The 18,408-nt window shown below is 45.1% G+C and overlaps 1 protein-coding gene across 1 annotated transcript in view; it reads left to right on the forward strand.

Annotated features, from left to right (window-relative positions):
* Nucleotides 1–18,408, forward strand: part of CUNH10orf90 (chromosome unknown C10orf90 homolog) — a 140,096-nt gene that overhangs the window by 58,856 nt on the left and 62,832 nt on the right. The window contains exon 3 of the mRNA XM_069101720.1: nucleotides 7,832–8,975. Within this exon, the coding sequence (XP_068957821.1) occupies nucleotides 7,832–8,975 (1,144 nt within the window). The remainder of the gene's footprint in view (nucleotides 1–7,831; nucleotides 8,976–18,408) is intronic.

The following is an 18,408-nucleotide window of genomic DNA, read 5'->3' on the forward strand; positions in this document are numbered from 1 at the left end:
AGAAGAGAGAGGAGGAGGAGGAGAAGAAGAAGAAAGACAGAGAGACAAAGAGGAGACACAGAGAGATGGGGGTGGCCCAAAAACCTAGAGAGACGAGACTATCAAGGAGGAGAGGGGGGTCCATGTGGTCAACTTTCCCTGTTATAAGCCTATTCTGATATTGACATTTCAAAGCATATCATAATAAAAACACCATGTCTGATTCATTTGAAAAGTCCATTTCAACTGGGAAAACCAACAGTGGTTTAACAGATGCCTCCTATGTGCCAAGCCCTGGGAACACAAGCCTATCCCCAAGCAGCCCCTGCTCTCCTGGAATGTCTCCTTTACTGGAGGACACCACATGTGAAGAGAGTAGTGTTTACAAAATCACTTGATGGGGGATTGAGTGATGACAACTGAGGAGATCAGGAAGGGTTTCTCCTAGGAAGTGACCCATTGGACCAATTTCTGTGCAAAGCAATGGACCTGCACCAAGCCTTGAAAGTATCTTGGGATTCCAAGAAGCACAGGTGAAGATCTTGGATCTCAAGCACCTTTACAATGTCATCAAGGAAATGGCATGCTGAGTGGCCAAGAGCCAGATGTCCAGTTTAGAGTGCCTGAAGGGATGTAAAGTGGAATGAGCCTAGAAAGGTAGTTTGGGAGGCCCCTGAGGGCCAAAAGGAGGAATTGGTCTTGGGGCCAGGGAGTAATAGGGAGCCACTGAAGGAACTTGAGCAGACGTGAGCACTAGGAAGGTGGTGTTGGCAGCTGTCTAGAGATCACCTAGGAAGGGGGAGCTGCTGATGTGGAGGGTGAGTTGGACCTTTTTTTTTAGCCTGTTATCCTGCATCTGTTGCTTCCCTGTTTCAATTTATAAAATTGTGTCCTCCTCTGAAATGCCTGAGGGTATCAGTATAAAGTTAAAAACATTCAATAAAATACATAAAAGCATGAAAGCTATTACCAGCTGGACAAGATCATGTTTGAAAAACCTAAAAGAAGGTCAATATCTTAATGAATCATCTAAGAGAAAGGAAATGTAAAGGTTTTATGGAAGCTTGGGTGGTCTCCAGCCCTGGAGCTCTGGGCACACCAAGAGGGATGAGCAGGGATGGAACCAGTGCCACATGGCCCCATCTTCTTTAAAAGCAAGATCTTCTCTCCTTTTTTTGGTCCATCACAGGAATTCGAATTCTGTCAGCCCAAGAAAAGCTTAGTTAAAGCAAGTTTTAGAGTGCAGGAGCCCATGGTCATCCTCCAGGAGTGTCTGGCCAGTGAAGGCCCTGGGCCAAAGAGGGGGCTGCAATCTAAGAAGGCTCCTCCCCTGAGCTGAGGACCGGAGCAGGGATGTGCCCCATCTCATGTCCAGCTTGGCTAAAGCCAGAGAGGCTCAGCTCCAGAATGACCACAGGGGGATCGTAAACCATTCTTAATTCTTAGAGGGCTCTAGTTACTCTGCTGAGTCAGTGAGGAAGGGAAACATGGTCCTTGATGTCACAGCTCCTTTGATGAAGAGAATACCCCTTGTTCATCCTCGACTTGAGGCAGTATGGTAGGGTGGGGTGATCTGAACTCCTGCTCTGGATCTGAAACCCAGTGACCGTGTGACCCTGGGCAAGTCCCCTAACCTCTCAGTGACTCGGACCACTCTCTAAGATCATGTCACAGACACACTGCTACTTTATGTTACTGGAGGTATTTTTATGCCATGAGTTCTCTACACTAATCAAATCATGTCTGAACTGACAAAACTGATGTATCTGTTTGAGTAGTTTGCACTATAGAAATGATGCCATGTGGCCAGTTTGGGAAGAGATCAAATGTGCAGGAGATGGAATCCTCATTTACAAAACCATCCTGATGTAAGATTGAGAGGCCCAAGAGTCCCGGGTGGTACCAGAGTGGTCACTGTCTCCTGGTGCCTCCCCTCCTCTCTCTCTGTCTCTCTCTCTCTCTCTCTTATTGCTTCAATTTCTTCAGGAGAAATACAGGACATACATTTGTCTTGGCATCTTCCAGGGCTTTAGCAGAATGCTCAACACATAGTAGGTACCTAATGCTTTTTGACAAATTGATCCATTTGGTAGGTTTTTTTTTTCTCTCTGAGAGAATCCAAGTTCAAGAAGGTAATGGAAATCGGACCAAGATCCAGTATTTTCAAGATTCATGCCTGTGGTCAGGACTATCTGCATCACTAGGTTGACATTTCTGGAAAAGGAGACCCAAGCAGGACCCAAGCAGGGCCCTTCCCAGTGGCTACCATCATTTGGTAGGTTAGGTCTTTCCTCAGTTTTGAGCCTAAACAACTGAAAAGAAGGTAGCGTTCCATCCATTGGCTCCCACTGAGTTCATCTGTGTTTCCTTCCAAGTACTGTAGGCTTTCCCATATGGTCACTTCATAGAACCATAGATTTGATGCTGGAATAAACCTTAGAGACAATCAAGTACAATCCTCTCATTTTATATATGGGGAAACTGAGGCACAGGGAGGCTGAGCAGTTTGCTCAGGGCCAAGATTCAGTAAGTATATGAAGCAGAGTTTGAACTTGTGGCTTCCAGACTCCAAGTCTTCTGCAATCTGTGCTTTGCTGTCATCTGGAGAATGCATAATGTGCTGGCATCTTATCTCTGGCCATCTTACCACTGTGTTCTATCCCACTGCTCTGTCTCCCTCAAGTCTCTCCCCACCTAGCTGTCAATTGATTCTCCTTAAAGCATAGATGGGACCATGCCAACTCATTTATTCCTTTTTGTTATTATTATTAAATGATTTATTTTTAATTTTCCACATTCACTTCTATAACTTTTAAATTTTTTCCCTCCCCAAGACGGCGTGCAATCTGATATGCTCCACATATACATTCCTACTAAACTAATTTTCACATCAGCCATGTTACATAGAAGAATTATAATGAATGGGAAAAACCATGAGAAAGAAAGAAAAAACAAAACAAAAAAAGGAAATAGTCTGCTTTGCTCTGCATTCCAACTCCATGGTTCTTTCTCTGGATGCCTATGGCATTTTCCATCATGTGTTCTCTGGAATTGTTTTAGGTCCTTGCATTGCTGACAAGGGCTATCAAAGTCAGTCCTCAAACACTGTGTCAGCTCATTAATTCAATAAACCCCAGTGTCTCCCTTTGGCCTCCAAGGTCAGACGTGAAATTCTTCGGCTTTTAAAACCTTTCACAATCTGACACTCCTCACCCCTCTTATTCTTCATACAACTCACTCCTCTCTCTATATGCTGCCTCCAGTGATGCTGGACACAAGACCCCCCATTTCCCAGCTCTGGGCATTTTCTCTGGCTGTCCCCCCACCTGGACCATTCCCTCCCCCCTCCCCACCTCTTTCTCTTGGCTTCTCCAGCTCCCTTTAAGGCCCAACTGAAATTCTCTATTAGATTGGACACTCCTTGAGGTTAGAGGCTGTATTTTGCCTTTCTTTGTCTCTCCCACACTCAGCACAGCCTGGCACATAGTAGACTCTTGATACAAAATTGTTGACTTGACTGGGCAGATGATATTTTGTGGGCTCCAAAGAAGCTCACAACTTTCTTGAAATTATTCATTTTTTCAATTCGTTTTTTGCTGATTCCCTCATGTTTTCTAAGTAAACCATTATGTCATCAGCAAGCAGAGGAAGTCTCATCTTTTAGCTCTGAGTCTTCTAATGCAATCTTGTCCCACAGTCCTCTCAAATCTACTCAAGCACATGCTGCATTCAAGAAAAGTCCTTATATAGTTAGAGCACAGTTCTCTAGGAAAGAAACAGACTGCTCACGGGGTGTGGGTAGAGTCATACTACGCCTTAGATCCAGTAACTTCTTTTTTTTATTTTTATTTTTTTTGCTTTTTGGAGGGCAGTTGGGGTTAAGTGACTTGCCCAAGGTCACACAGCTAGTTTTTGTGTTAAGTGTCTGAGGCCAGATTTGAACTCAGGTCCTCCTAACTCCAAGGCTGGTGCTCTATTTACTGCACCACCTAGCCACCCTAGACCCAGTAAATTCTCACCAAAGAGACCCAGAAAGAGCCTTATTTGGTTCTGCTTCTAAGTTAACATCTAACACTGAGGTAGAATGATAATCACAGGGGATCCCTTTGTCTTCTCCTCTGAAGGATTCACATCTCCTTCAGGTGAAGTCTCATCAATGCCATCTTCCAAGTCTCCATCCAGGTCAATGTTAGTTACCATTTAGGTCAGTGGTACTTCTTGACCCCAACCTCCCTGTTGCTGCTTGTCCCCAGAGGCAGAACTAGAAACAGGGCAGGAACTGACAGATTTCCAACACCAAGAGCCATTCATTATCTAATAGATAATTGGTCAAAGTACACAAACAGGTTTGAAATTGTTTCCTATTTTAAGTGGCCACATTAAAAAAAATGCCCAAAGTCAATATTAATAATGAAAATACAAATTAAAACCCACGGACTCACCTTGCACTGGCAAAAGTGACAAAATATAAGAAAGTCAATGCTGGGGGTCTCTAGGAAGACAAACATGCTATTACACTGTTGGTGAAACTTTGAAGTAGGCCAATCATTCAGGACTTCAGTTTGGAATTACGACAAAAAAAAAAAGCAACTAAACCTTCCATAGCCTTTGACCCAGCAAATTCAGTGCTGTGCACATCTACTGCAAGGAGGTCCAGACAGAGATGAAAGTCCAAAATCCTAGAAGAGCTGAGAATCCCTCTTTGAGATAGCAACCAACTGGAATGGAAGAATGTAATATGGCAGGTCTCAGAGCAAGTTGGGAAGGACTTGGGAGCACAATTACTCTCAACTTGTCCTCTTTCATCTTTTCAGTTAATTTATCTGCCTTAGAATCATAAGCTTAGAACCAGAGAGGACATTAAGGGTCATCCCTCATGCCCCGCCTTTTATAAATGAGAAGAAGAGGTGCAGCTTTCTCAGGTCACCCAGGTGGGGTCCTGGACCTAGACGTGGCAGGGTCCTAAGAAGTCTCTCAGTCTGACCTCATCATTTGAGTTCCAAGGTCGGGTCAAAAACCTCATAGGACTGCAGATCTAAGAGATCCTCACAACAGGCAGGAGCTATTTGATCCCCATTTTACAATTGGGGAAACCGAGGCAGGCAGAGGTTAAGTGACATGCTCATTACACAGCCAGTTAGAGAGATTCCAGATCCAGGGCTCCTTCTGTTATCCCTCTCCCTGCCTCAAGGAAGAAACTATACAGATAAATAAATACTAAATATTAACAAAGCAAATACAAAGTAATTGAGAAATAGTGGGGAAAACCCTGGAAAGAATTTGGCTCTAAAGTCAGAAGTCCTGCATTCAAATCCTGCCTCTTACTCTGCTACCTTGGGCATTTCCCTGAGCTTCAGTCTCCTCATCTGTGAAATGGTCTCTGATGTCCAAGCTCTGGGAGTCAGTGGCCCTTTGCACAGACAAGTTCTTGGACTTTACTTTGGGAACAGAATGAAGGGCTTGGACCGGATGCCTCTTGGTCCCTGCTAGGTATGAACTCACAAGCCACAGCCCCCCCTTGTCTCCACCCAATTGGGGATAATGGGAATTCCTAGAAGCTTTCAAGGGCTCTCAGACTTGGAAGTGGGAGAGGCTTCCATTACCTCAATGGGAGGGTGGCAGGTGAGGAGAGGAGCAACAGTTGTTAAGTAGTTGAGGCAGCCAGGTGGTCCCTTGACTACAGCTCTGGCCCGGCCTCAGAAAGTTTTGTGGCAGTGGCTGTGGTTCAGACATTTTTCAGTTGTGCCCAATTCTTCATGACCCCATTTGGGATTTTCTTGGCAGAGACACTGAAGTGGTTTGCAGTTTCCTTCTCCAGTTCATTTTACAGATGAGGAAACTGAGGCAAACAGGGTGAAGTGACTTGCCCAGGGTCACACAACTAGTAAGTGTCTGAGGACAGATTTGAGCTCAGGAAGATGAGTCTTCTGGACTCCAGTCCCAGCACTCTATCCACTCCTGGAAGACCTGAGTTCAAATCTGACCTCATACACTTTCTAACTTTGTGACCCTGGGGAAGTCACTTCATTTCTGCCTGCCTCGGTTTCCTCAACTGTGTATTATAATAATACCAATTTCCCAGGGGAGGTTGTGAGGATCAAATGAGATAATGTATGCACAGTGCTTTGTCCATCTTGACATGCTCTGTGAATGTTACTGGATATTAACATTATTCAATGAGTTATACCGAGTCTCTAAGCAGGGAACCTGAGATTGATTCCCAGACAACACACTTACTAGTTGTGTGGCTTTGGGCAAGCTAGCTGACCTCCCTGAGGGAGCTGCCTGGGAGGTCCCTTCCAGCTCTTGACCAATAACCCCATTTCACATGGAGTAGCTTGTACCAATAACTGAGAAGAATCAAGAAAGACTGTCTAGGAGATGGCACTTAAACTAAGGACTCCTGAGGGCTCCAGTAAGTAACAGAACAGGGATTTGAACCCTGGTCCTCTCACTGCCAACATCACCATCAGTATATGAGCTTGCCTTCTCCTCCTCCCCCCTCCTCTTCTTCCTCCTCCCCTCTCCTCCTCCTCCTCCTCCCCCTCCTCCTCTTCATCCTCCCTCTCCAACAAGTGCCGTCTGTGATATGCTCTCCTCCCTGTCTGGTTTGTGCTGGTTCTGCATGCCACCCATCAGTCATCCCTTCCAGCTTCCTAAGCCCCAGCATCTCTGCACTCAGTGGGTGGTCAGTAAATCCAGCTACATAATTCTGGATGGTGGATAGTTGCATACAGAGCTTTACAAGAAAATAGCATAATTAATGTGAAAACGGGGCTCCGTCAGCAGCGAGCATGCCAGAAACATAGGTGGCAGGGTTGGCCCTTCCCAGGCCCCTCTCCATTGCTTTCTAAATAAATGGGATAAACAAGTTCAAATAAGGAGTCCCAGGAGCTGCCTCCTCTCAGCTAGCCCGCCCTGGCCAGGCTAGGTCCTCAATGGACCAAGCCCTGCCAGTGCTTCCTCCAGGCACCCCAGCACAGGGATCCCCAGAACGTGCCCTCTGTTCATTAAAAGTATAACACGACCCTCACCTATATTATTAAAGCAGACCTCCCCCAAGTCCCTCCTCCTGCAGCCACTCATTCTGCTGGAGCACACTGTATTTGTCTTGTCAGAGCAAACCGTTTCTCATCTAACCTGATAGATAATGTAATTGTTCGGGTCAGAAAAAATGAGGCTCAGGTGCCGTCAATCACGCCTGCTCATTGACTGCCTTGAGTTTCTCTGGAAGCCAGAGGTTCTGGGAATTCGAAGCATTGGGGATCAGAGGAGGGAATGAGCCTGGAAACCCAGGATGCTTCGTTCTCTCCATGCCTCCCTGGATCTGTGGAGGAAGGGGCAGGCATGGGGCAGAGGGCTTTCTGCATCACCACGGCAGACCTGTGTGGGCGGGATGCTGGGCTGACTCCCACACAACAGCTTAACACGGAATCACCATCTATTCACATCGGCTCTCTGCTTCCAGGAAGAAGCATTTAAATACTGCAGGGCATCTGCACTGCTATGCCTATGGCTGAGGGGCTGGGGGAGTGGAGGGGGGGGGAGTTTGACAATCAGTGCTGACATAGACATCATTAAACAAACCCAAGACCAGCTGAGAAAGTCAGTTAATCTGTCAGGTTCGTGGTTGGGGAATGAATGCTGAATTTCTCTCCCCAAAACTCTTCCCAGTATTTGGGAAGGAGGATTTCAGGTCCATGTTATTTCTGGGGCAGAAAAAAGAAGTATTTCATGGAAGCTGGTGCTGGAATGATGCTTTTGGGCATCATGCTAGCTTAGGAAAGGAGGACTTGGGCACATGTTACAGTGAAGGCCTTGAATAATAATCCGAGTTTCTCCCCATTTGCAGGAGACTCTGGCATCCCAGAAAACAAAGATGATTTCATCCCTCCTCATTTCCCAGCTGATTGATGAACGTAGATTGCAGAAGAATGCCCCGGCCTTGCCAGGGCAGTGCATGATGGTTCAGCCTGAAATTCATCCTGCGAACCCGTCTGTGGTTGGTCACAGTCCAACTAACATTGACCAAGCCTTCTCCTTGCTTCCTGGCAGAATGGGAATCAAAACATTCTCCAGGGAGGCTGGATCTGGAACCAAGCTGCCTCCCCAAGGAGAAAGTCAAGATCCTAACCCAAGAAAAGGGTTTTCCTCCATCACCATCACAGCCAGGCGAGTTGCTCCCCCAGCCAGCACCCTGATGTGGGGCACTACTGTAGACCCCCTGTGCTCCAAGTGTGGGACCGAGGCTAGACTCAAGGACAAAGCAGCTTTGGCCGGTGATCGGCAAGCAGAACCTCCCCACAGACTCTTAAATGGTCATGAGGGCTCCGTGAATGGGTTGTCAACTCCATTCAAGGCTTCTGAACCTCAAGGTCAGTTGTGTGAAGGTCTTCCACGCTGGATTTTGAACCCTGAGAATAAGGAGAATGCATTGATCCCTCCAGCCACCCCAAGCCACAGAGAGAAAGCTGCTCTTCTGTTTAGTTCCTGTGTTAACCTACGTGTGTCTCAGCCATGTGCAAACACGGTCCATTACTTGGACAGATCTCTTTCCATACCTCTTGACCCATCTCCCATCACAGGCTCCAAAATGCACAGATCTGTTCTGTCCCTCAACCTGAACTGTAATTCTCATGGATTAACAGCAGATGGAGCAAATCGCATGGTTGATGCAGAGGAGGGAGGGACAGGAGACATTCCACTGAGCCTGAAGCCCGTGAAGCCACATGGGAATCGGGCCCCGACAGCCTGGGGCCCGGACTTCAGAGACAGCCGCCTGAAGGAGGACCCGCCTCGGCATAGGATCTGTGCAGGGGGCTGCCCGTGTCCTTGGGGCAGCGAGCCTTCCCTGGGAAGCCCAGAATTCCCAGACGCTGGGAAAGGAACTGGCTTAGCAGTGGGGAAGACGAAAGGAGACGGCATGGCCTTGTACCGCACCGTTAGCCACCCCAATAAGCTGTCCATTCACATCCCAGGCTGGAGCTATGCAGCAGGTGAGTGGTGGGGTCCCCTTGGGTCCAATCCAAGTGCAGACTCATTCCAGCCAGCCCTTGGACCATGGGCGGCTCTTCAGAATACACACCTGTCAAACTTTCTTTCAGGGCCCTTGGATCTTTAAATAGCTAAGTTCTTATTTGATAGCCAGAAAACAATTCCAGTATTGGAGGTTAAAGCCTAGCTCTGTCCCATGGTTTTTACATCAAAAATAGTTCTTGAATGTCAACAGTAAGGCTGAAACAATAGGCCAAGACAGAGTGTTGGGAGCTGGGTTGACACCAGATCAAACATGTGTGTGGGAAAGGTAATGTTCAGTCTACCATCTGGATGTCTGGTGCTAGGGAGACAAGACATCTGGCTTTGTGGAAGAAGAATTGGAATGGGGGACATTCTTCTATTAGCGGTCTGATCATGGAGGCCAGATGTAAAAGCTGGGGGCACAGAAACACCAACCATGATTGATGATTTTTTTTTTTTAAGAAATCATTGATTTCAACTTTCTCTCCTTTCTCTCACATCATGTCATGGAGTGGGGGGAAGGCCTGGGTTACCCGAAATGATGCCAGCAGATGACAAGCTCTGGCAGAGTTTAGCAATGTGGAAAAGTTAGGTGTTTGGACTTGGCAAAGGAGTGGGCGTCTATTATCCAAGAATCAGCCGATGATGTTCAAGTATCCATCACCAGGAATTGGTCACTAGGTGATGAATTGAAGATGCAGTGTGGTATAGTGGATGAGACCCTGAAGTGGGTTCATTGCCTGCCTCAGACCCTGACTAGCTGTGTGACATTAAACCACCCCGTGCCTCAGTTACCTCATCTGTAAAATGAGAAAGATGGACTTGGCTGCTAAGATTCCTTTCCATTGTAAGTCTATGACACTGTGAATTTTTTTCAGTCACTAGAGAACAACATTCTGCTCAGGCAGAGAAGGGTTGGATATGCCCTGAGGGAAGGGAGACAAGATTCTTGGATAACGGATAGAAAAATCCTTTGCAAACCTTAAAGCGCAATGGAAATGAGAGTGATTAGTGTTAGGGCGGCTGCAATAATAACCTTCTAAAAATAACAAGCATGATTCTCTTTTGGCCCAGGAGGGCATTTATGGCAGACTGGAGAGCTGAGGAGCTGTTTGGGGCTTGCCTTCCCTATTCTTCTGCCCAGTGGGGCTTTGGCTGAGCTTGGCTTTGGGATGCAGCTGGGGCTCCTCTCTCTGAAGCAAGGTCATCCTGATTCTTGCCAGGGAGCATGACCCTCCTGAGCTCTGTCCCTGGCCTTGAAGGGCTAGAACAGAGACTTATCTGCTTGCTTCCCATCTGTAAACTTTTAGAATTTTGAGGGCCTCAAAACAAGTTACTTTCCTTCTACTTGGGAAAATTATGTAAAGATAACGGTAGTAAAAATTTAAAAGCTGCATATGTGTAATAATTTTGCTGTACAACTTTTCTCCATTAAAAGCTTTATTAAGTAATAAAACGGATTGTAAAACACTTTGAAATGATAATATGCCCTAGAAATGTTTAGAAATATAATTAAGTTTGACAAGGGTATGTGTGGTGAATGCTTGGAGACATTTTATGAAGATGCAGACAGTTTTTTTTCTACGGCATGCAATGCAAGGCATGAGAATTCTATAGACCGGTCAGCAAGAGATGAAATGGGGCTAGTTGTCAATTTCCCAATGATGAACCCACCCCCTCCTCATTTATCAAGAAATGTGACAAGCCAAGTATATTACCTTGGTTATTAGTGCAGCAACATTCAAAAAATAAACCCGGTTCATTTTTTATTGCTTATTTAAGCTTGACCCAATTAATTCTCAAAAACCAAGCTGTGTGATAGTGATTCATAAACATTTTTATTTATCATACTTCACATTGATGAGTCTTGAGAAATGAATACAATGCAACCTCAGATACCCTTGGCAAAGGATAGGCATGTTGATAAATATGCAGGTTCAGCCTTAAGATGTTTCCTTCTTATAAAAAAAATAATTTCCTATTCCATATTCTTGGACTAATTTTTAAAACTGTTTTGTTAGAAACTCAACCTTAAATACCAATACAAACTTCTATGCTTATTAGCTATTCATATTTTAATTAGTTTATTACTATGTAAGTAGGGAGGGGGCATGCCTGAAGTTTCATCATGGAGGAAACTCCTGGCAAATCCTTCCTTTGTCATGTACCAGCTGTGTGACCTTGACCAAGTCCCTTAACCTCCGTAGGCATCAGTTTGCTCATTTCTAAGAAAAAGGGTTGAACAAGGTGACCTCTGAGGTTCCATCTAGGATCCTATGTGTGACCTTGGGGAAGTCACTTCAGGCTTCCTTGGTCTCAGTTTCCACATTTGCCAAATGAAGGAGTTGGCCTGTGGACTTCAGTAAAACTGCTGATGAAGAAGAAGGGAGATTTGTGTAAGTGGAGAAGGGGCTGCTGCCAAACCTTGCATGTTTTTATATGTATGAGCTAATGGAGGAAAGCAGTTCCCTTTCACCATGGAGGCTGCACTCGTTCCAGAGGGAAAATGAAATTCCTTTGCACTGTACCTGTGAATCCAACTACGAGAGATGAGTAGGGTGCTGAACATGACTCCTTCCCAGCTCTAAAGCTCAGCCCCTGTGATTGCAGAGTCTGCCTTCATGCTTTGTGTCTGAGACGAGAGCACTGGTCTTGGCTTTGCCATTGTCTAGCCATGAGATCCTGACTGTCTTGAGTCTCCGTTTGAGGCCAGTGTTGAAGCAGGACTACATGATAACTGAAGTCCTTCCCAACTGTGGAATCTTATCTTTAGATAGACAGACGTGGATACCAATGACTCAGATATCGATAGATATATTGGTATTTATTAACTTATTCAATTCATCAGTAACTTTGTGTATTTTAATAAATTTTTATTGATATCTTTTGGGATTCTTTTAATCATCAAGAAATTCCCCAGTATACCTTACTTTTCCCCTTTTAGAGAGCCATCCCATATAACAAGTAATATTTTTAAAGAAAAAAAATCAGCTACATTGATCAATACATCAAAAAAGTATGAAACTCTGTGTGATGTACCACATTTGTGGCTCTTCCAAGGGGTGGGCTGGGCTGGAATGGGCTGGCGGTGTCACCTCATCCTTCCTTTGGAGCTAGGCTTATTCTTCACACTTTAGTCATTTTTCTGTAGTAATTCTTTCCACTTATGTTTTTGTAGTCATTGAACCTATTGCTTTCTTAGCTCTGTTTATCCCACTCTTCATCAATTCATGGAAGTCTTTCTTTATGTGTTTTATCATATTTGTCATTTCTTATAGCATAATAATATTCCATCACACTCTTGTATCGTAATTTCTTTAGTCATATTTCAAGTGATGGGCATCTGCTTTATTTCTAATTTTTTGCTGTCACAAAAAGTGCTACTGTAAGTATTTCATGGAGACTTTCTTCTTATCAATGACCTCTTTAGGGAATAAGCCTTATAGTAGAATCTAAAAGTATGGGCATTTAATCAATTTATTTGCATAATTCCAAATTGTTTTCTGAAATGGTTATACTAATTCACAATTCCACCAACAATGCACAAGTGTGCCTATCTTCCTATAACCCCACATTGACTTCCTATCTTCGCTATTTTTGGCAATTTGTAGGATATGAGGTGGAATCTCAGGGTTTCAACAGGCATTTATTAAATACCTACTAAATGCTGGGGTTACAAAGATGAGAAAGAAAACTGGCTCTACCCTCAAAGAGCTTAGATTTTACTGGGGAGATATGACAGATACCTTGATAGAAAACTTTGTACCAAATATGTACATAGTGATATATATGGTGATTTTAAGAGGGAGAGGGCATTTCATCTGGGGAGGTGAGGAAAGACCACATGTAGGTAGGTAGTGGCACCTGAGCTAAGTTTTGAAGGAGGGTTCTAGGAAGTAGAGGAGAGGAGGACATTTTAGGTCTAGGGGACAACCTTTATTTATCTTCCTGTAATCCTGGGGGACCAGAATATGGGCCTGCTCAAGTCTGTTTTCTGCATGGGTTACTCCACTGTGTCCCAGACACCCAGGAAAACTGAACCAGACACACCTCTGATGACCTAACAAAGCTCAGGGCTTATGTCCTCAGGTGCTTTGGACTCCCTTTAAACCCCCTCCCCTTAGCTTCCTTTTCATATTTTCCACCTGAGACACTTTTTCACCAGGGAAATGTGTATTGCTGTGTAAGATTCCAAAGAATAAGGTAGGTTGTAGGAAAGAAGGGGAAAAAGATTTAATGCATGCCTGATGGAAATGGTTTGTAAGACCCTTGATTTGGGCTCCTTTTCCTCCATGTAGACCATAGACCTGATCAATAGCTTGTGTGGAATCTTTGGCATCCTCCAGGTGACAAAATCAAATTGAGCTGAAAGCAGACAAGATGGAATACAGTGTAGGAAAAATATACTTAAAAGTTTTAAAATATTTACTTAAATACTTTTTAATAAGTTTCATAATTTTCTGTGCCTCTTTTAGCCTTTTCTAAATAGTCCTAACACAAACTCTTGGATCTTTTGCAAAATAAAACCTCCCCAATGTATGAACAAATGGGAATTTCCATCTTCTCCAGGACAGTGGCTCCTCTTTGTAATATTGCCCAAATTATCCACAACTTGTCAACATTTCATGTGTTATAACTTACCGCTAAGGGTGGCTGGTTCACTTACTCATGTCAGCCAAATTTTAAAAGCAATACAAGGCATGGCTAAAATGAAAGAAATGGGCAGAAGTGGGCACAGTCATAGATCTACATGCTAGAAAACTGAGATCTTTCCATCAATGGTGATTGGTGATTGAAGGACGGCTTTCACCCCCAGTGGTTGACAATCCTCCATGAAGGACAGAACGTGGGCTACAAGTGAAGGGAACCTTCCGTCTCTGTATAACTTTGTCCCACACAGTCATTCGTAAGAAAGGAGAAGATAGTATTAAAGAGACCTTTGGGGGAAAGTTGGGTTGATGGAAGATAGCTCATGAAACCTCCTCCCATCCTCTTGGTAGTAAGGTGGTGCTTGCAGGTGTGAAACGCTGTCTGTGCCATCAGCCAAAGTCAGTGAGAATGCCAGGTATTTAATAGCCTTTGATTTGTTATAAGAGAGAGTTTTGACTGTAGTGTGGAAAATCTCTGAACGCTTTGATAAAACATTAAAGGCAAGAGCATTGAAAAATTACTGAGAATAGCCAGGCTTTGGAGAGGAGGCATGGGCAGGAGTCCATACTGTAGAGACCTCAGGAGTCATTACCCTAGCCCAGTCCCTCATCACCCCCCTCCTCTTGCAATATCCTTCTTTTTTTTTTTTTAAAGCAATAGGGGTTAAGTAACTTGCTCAAGGTTACACGGCCAGTTATTTCTGGGTGTGGTGCTGAGTATCTGAGCCCAGATTTGATCCAGGTCATCCCGACACTGGAGCCGGTGCTCTTACTCGCTGAGCCACCTGGCCGTCCCTTGCAATATCCTTCTAATTGTTTTTGCTAATTCCAATCTCCCCCCCTCTTTAATCTGTCCTTTACCCTGCTGCCAAAATGGTATTCCCAAAGTATTGGTCTGTGTGTGTCATTGCACACACAAACACACACCTCCAATGGCTTCCTATTGTCTCTAGGGTCAGCTTCCACCCTCTCTCCTCTTCAGTCTGGCCCCAGCCTGCATTTGTAACTGCCGACATCACTGCCCTTTCCCACTCTTTGGTCCAGCCACTTTAACCCTCCGGCTGTCCCACACAATGTTCTGTCAACTGCCTCTGTGCCTTTGTACAGGCTGTCCTCCAGGCCTTCCACCCTCAACTCAGTGCCTATTTTCCTTCAGGCCTCAGCTCAAGCACCACGTCCTATGGGAACCTTTCCCTGATCTCCCCCACTCCCAGATGCTGGTGCTTCCTCCCCAAAACAATCTAGTAGGTACTTTTCATGAACTTCAATTTGTATGTGTCATTTCCCCCAGTGGGCTGTACTCTTTGGAGGAAAGAGCTGTCCGCATCCGTCAGTGCCTAGCACAGTGCTGGGCACTTAGCTGGCATTTAAATTGCTGAGTAAGTGCAGAAGCCTGCATTTTGGGATGGTGCTGATTATTAGGAACTTTGCCCTTCACCAATCTCGGATGGACTTCTTTCCCATGTGTGCCCACATGGGAAGTTCCCAAGTTCTGCCCTCTGGGGCCAAAGGAGAGGGCTCTCTCTGATCCTTGCAGTCACCTCGTGAGGCAAAAGTTTCAGAGGGGCCAAGAGTGGTCATACAGCCAGTGCCTCCTTCCACCCCACCATTCTTCCTCCCGTATGGAATCTGGGGTTTGTATCTCATCCCCTGATAGACTGGGAGCTCCATGAGGGCACCTGGCACAGTTCTCTGGCACAGTCTAGCCTTGGTAGCTGTTTGCAGTTGTTATGAAAGGACCTCAGAGATGGTCTCATGTAACCCCTTCCTTTTAGAGATGAGGAAGCTGAGGCCCAGAATGATTAGACCAATTAACTGACAGCTTCACCAATACCGAAGCAATGCGGTCCCCTCTCGCACTGGCTGTTTGCATTTTTTATCATTTTCGCCCATTTTCTGGTTCTGAGATGGAACTCCAGTGATGTGATTGGTGTTTCCCTCATTGCTGGTGATTGGGGGCATCTCTTATCATGCAGGTTAATCATTCACATTTCATCTTCTGAGAGCTCTCTCCACATCCTTTGACCCATCCTTTCTTGGGGAATGGCCCTTGATCTTAGAGGGTCATGTCACTTCCCTAGGCACGATCTCTTAGTAGACAGAATTTTATCAGACTTGAGATCCCTGATTGTTTCATAGCAGAAATAATGTATGCAAAGGGAAATGTCTGCCTTTCTTCTTGAGCCTCTTGATGAGGTCAGTGCTGAAGGCTTTGGTCTGTGATCTGTGGGGAAAGGAATGAACACGGATGTGGAACATGTGTCGGGCTTTTCATTAGAACACGAGCCTCAGAGCCCGCCCCTCTACTGAGTTAAAATTGTTCCTGGGTAGAGAAGCCTGAATCTAAGGCATGGGGGGGGGGCAGGGAGGGAGAAGGAGAGAGAGTGGAGAGACAGACAGTCAGAAAGACAGAGACAAAGAGACAGAGAGACAGAGAGAGACAGAGGGAGGAGAGAAAGAGAGAGATAGACAGAGACAGAGACAGAGAGGCAGACAGAGAGGCAGACAGAGTGTGCGTGCGTGTCTGGGTAGTGGAAGGGAGCAGTCTGAGTTCTGTGGATTGAGCAGATGCTCTGTAGGGGGGTGCACCTGCTTCACAGGCAGCACACCTAACTTAACTCTTGGCAATGGCCAGCTGGCACTACCTTGTTCTGAACATGCCAGCCAGATGCCCAACAGCACGAGGACAGGAGCTGAGTTTTATGTGACTTCAGCTGGCAGAAGTGAGCTCTGAAGGGGCTCTGGACTCCAAATATCATGCGTTATTATAGATCATGGTGCTGTAGGTGGCACGTAGGATGGAGCCCCAGGGCTGCAATTGAGAAGACTCATTTTCTTGAGTTCAAACATGACCTCAGACACATTAATTGTGTGGCCCTGGGCAAGTCACTTCACCCTGTTTGCCTCAGTTTCCTCATTTGTAAAATGAACCAGAGAAGGAAATGGCAAAGCACTCCAGGATCTGGCAAGAAAATGGAATCTTTTCACACTCTCACACACACACACACACACACACACAACATGACCTAAATGACTGAACAACAAAATTATAGGTTACTCAGGATCGTTGTTTTCCCATTCCACACCAAATGGCTTTAAACTTAAGGACCCTGAAAACCAAATGTTTACCATTCCTACCTGCTTTTTCACAGGAACACTTTCCCTAGCAGTTAGAGATTCCCTTGGCTAAGAAGTCTACGCAGTGATGTTCCTCATCTGCTCTGAGACACATGCCCAGCAGCTGGTTGTAGTTAATGACCCCACGAGATGATTCTGTCACTTGTGCATGGCTCAGTAGAGTGGCCTGCACCATCCACTGGGGAAATTGGCTTGAGATCGAAGGTAGTGAGGACATGTCTTTTGTGCATGGTCTCCGTGCTTAGACTACTCTCCCATCTCACTTCTGTCCCAAAGAATCCCCAGCTTCCTTTCATACTATGTCTTGGGGACTGTCAGACCATTTGGCATCTGTTGACCTCTTGGGTCCCCTCTGTGAATGAGGGGACAGGAGGGGGTGGCATCATTGAATCAGTCCTAACCTCTGCTGACCTTGTTACCCCAAACTCACTAAATCATAGCACAATGGGGTTTAGAGACAGAAAGGTGCCTTAGAGGTCATCCGATCAAAGTCCCTTATTTTATAAAGGAAAACATCCATCATTGAAAAAGGTCACGAATCATAGAACCCATGATTCCTTCCAAACACAACTAATCCGCCATATCCTTTGTGAGGCCATAACTGAGCTTTGCATTTGCCGAAACTTTCTTCCTGAAATTGCTTTGTCTTGCTGCCTTATGATCTATATCTTCTGATAGAATATAAGTTCCTTGAGGGCAGGGACTATTGCGGTTTTTCTCTTTTCATCACCAGCACCTACATAAAATGCTCTTGATAAGTATTTGTTGAATTGATTTCAATTGAATTGAACTCGAGTCCCTCTAGACAACATATTTCTCTGGTCTAGCTGGATATTGAACATGCTGGGCTTTTTTTAATTAGCAGAATGTATTTGACAGAATTCAAAAGCAAAGAAGTTTATACCCCTAGCAGACTATTCCTTCCAAGACCACTGATAAGATGGGATGGCATTCTGTGACCCTTATGCTTGGGTGTGAAGTGATGGAGTGCCCTTCTTTCCATGTGGTCAAGATGTGTTATTCTGCAAATGACATTGGTCTTCTCGCTATCCCTTGCACGACTTTCCATCTCCCACCTTTGATCATTTCTGTTGACTGTGCCCCAAGCCTGGAATTTTCTCACTCTTTACCTCTGCCTCTTGGCTTATCTGGCATCCTTCAACACTCAGCTACTGTTTCACCTCCTGTGATTTCTTTTTTCTTAGTCTTCCTCTATCTTACTGCCTCCCCTCTGAGACTACCCCCAATTTAACCTGTATGTAGATTGTACATAGTAGTTTGAATGTTTTCCCCTAGTAAGATTCGATCTCCTCGAGAGCAGAAGATGTTTTTGGCTCGATTTTGTCCTTCTTATCTTCAAAATTGAACACAATATCTAATAAGTAGATGCTCCGTAAATTCTTGTTGACTTTAGAATAGAGTGCTCCATACATTGAAACATGGAATGTTCACCAGGTCTCCACATGAAGGTTCTGAGAACTTACTCACCTTTGTTCCTGGCATGTTGAACTCTATCTCATCTCCCCTTCCCTTTTCTCTCTTCTTTTCTCTTCTCTCTCTTTTCCTTTCCTTTCCTTTTCTCTTCTCTTCTCTTCTCTTCTCTTCTCTTCTCTTCTCTTCTCTT

Source organism: Petaurus breviceps, unplaced genomic scaffold (assembly GCF_028583685.1).
Source record: "Petaurus breviceps papuanus isolate PSGF00001 unplaced genomic scaffold, PetGlider_PUasm1.0 490, whole genome shotgun sequence".
In the NCBI taxonomy this organism is placed as follows: domain Eukaryota; kingdom Metazoa; phylum Chordata; class Mammalia; order Diprotodontia; family Petauridae; genus Petaurus; species Petaurus breviceps.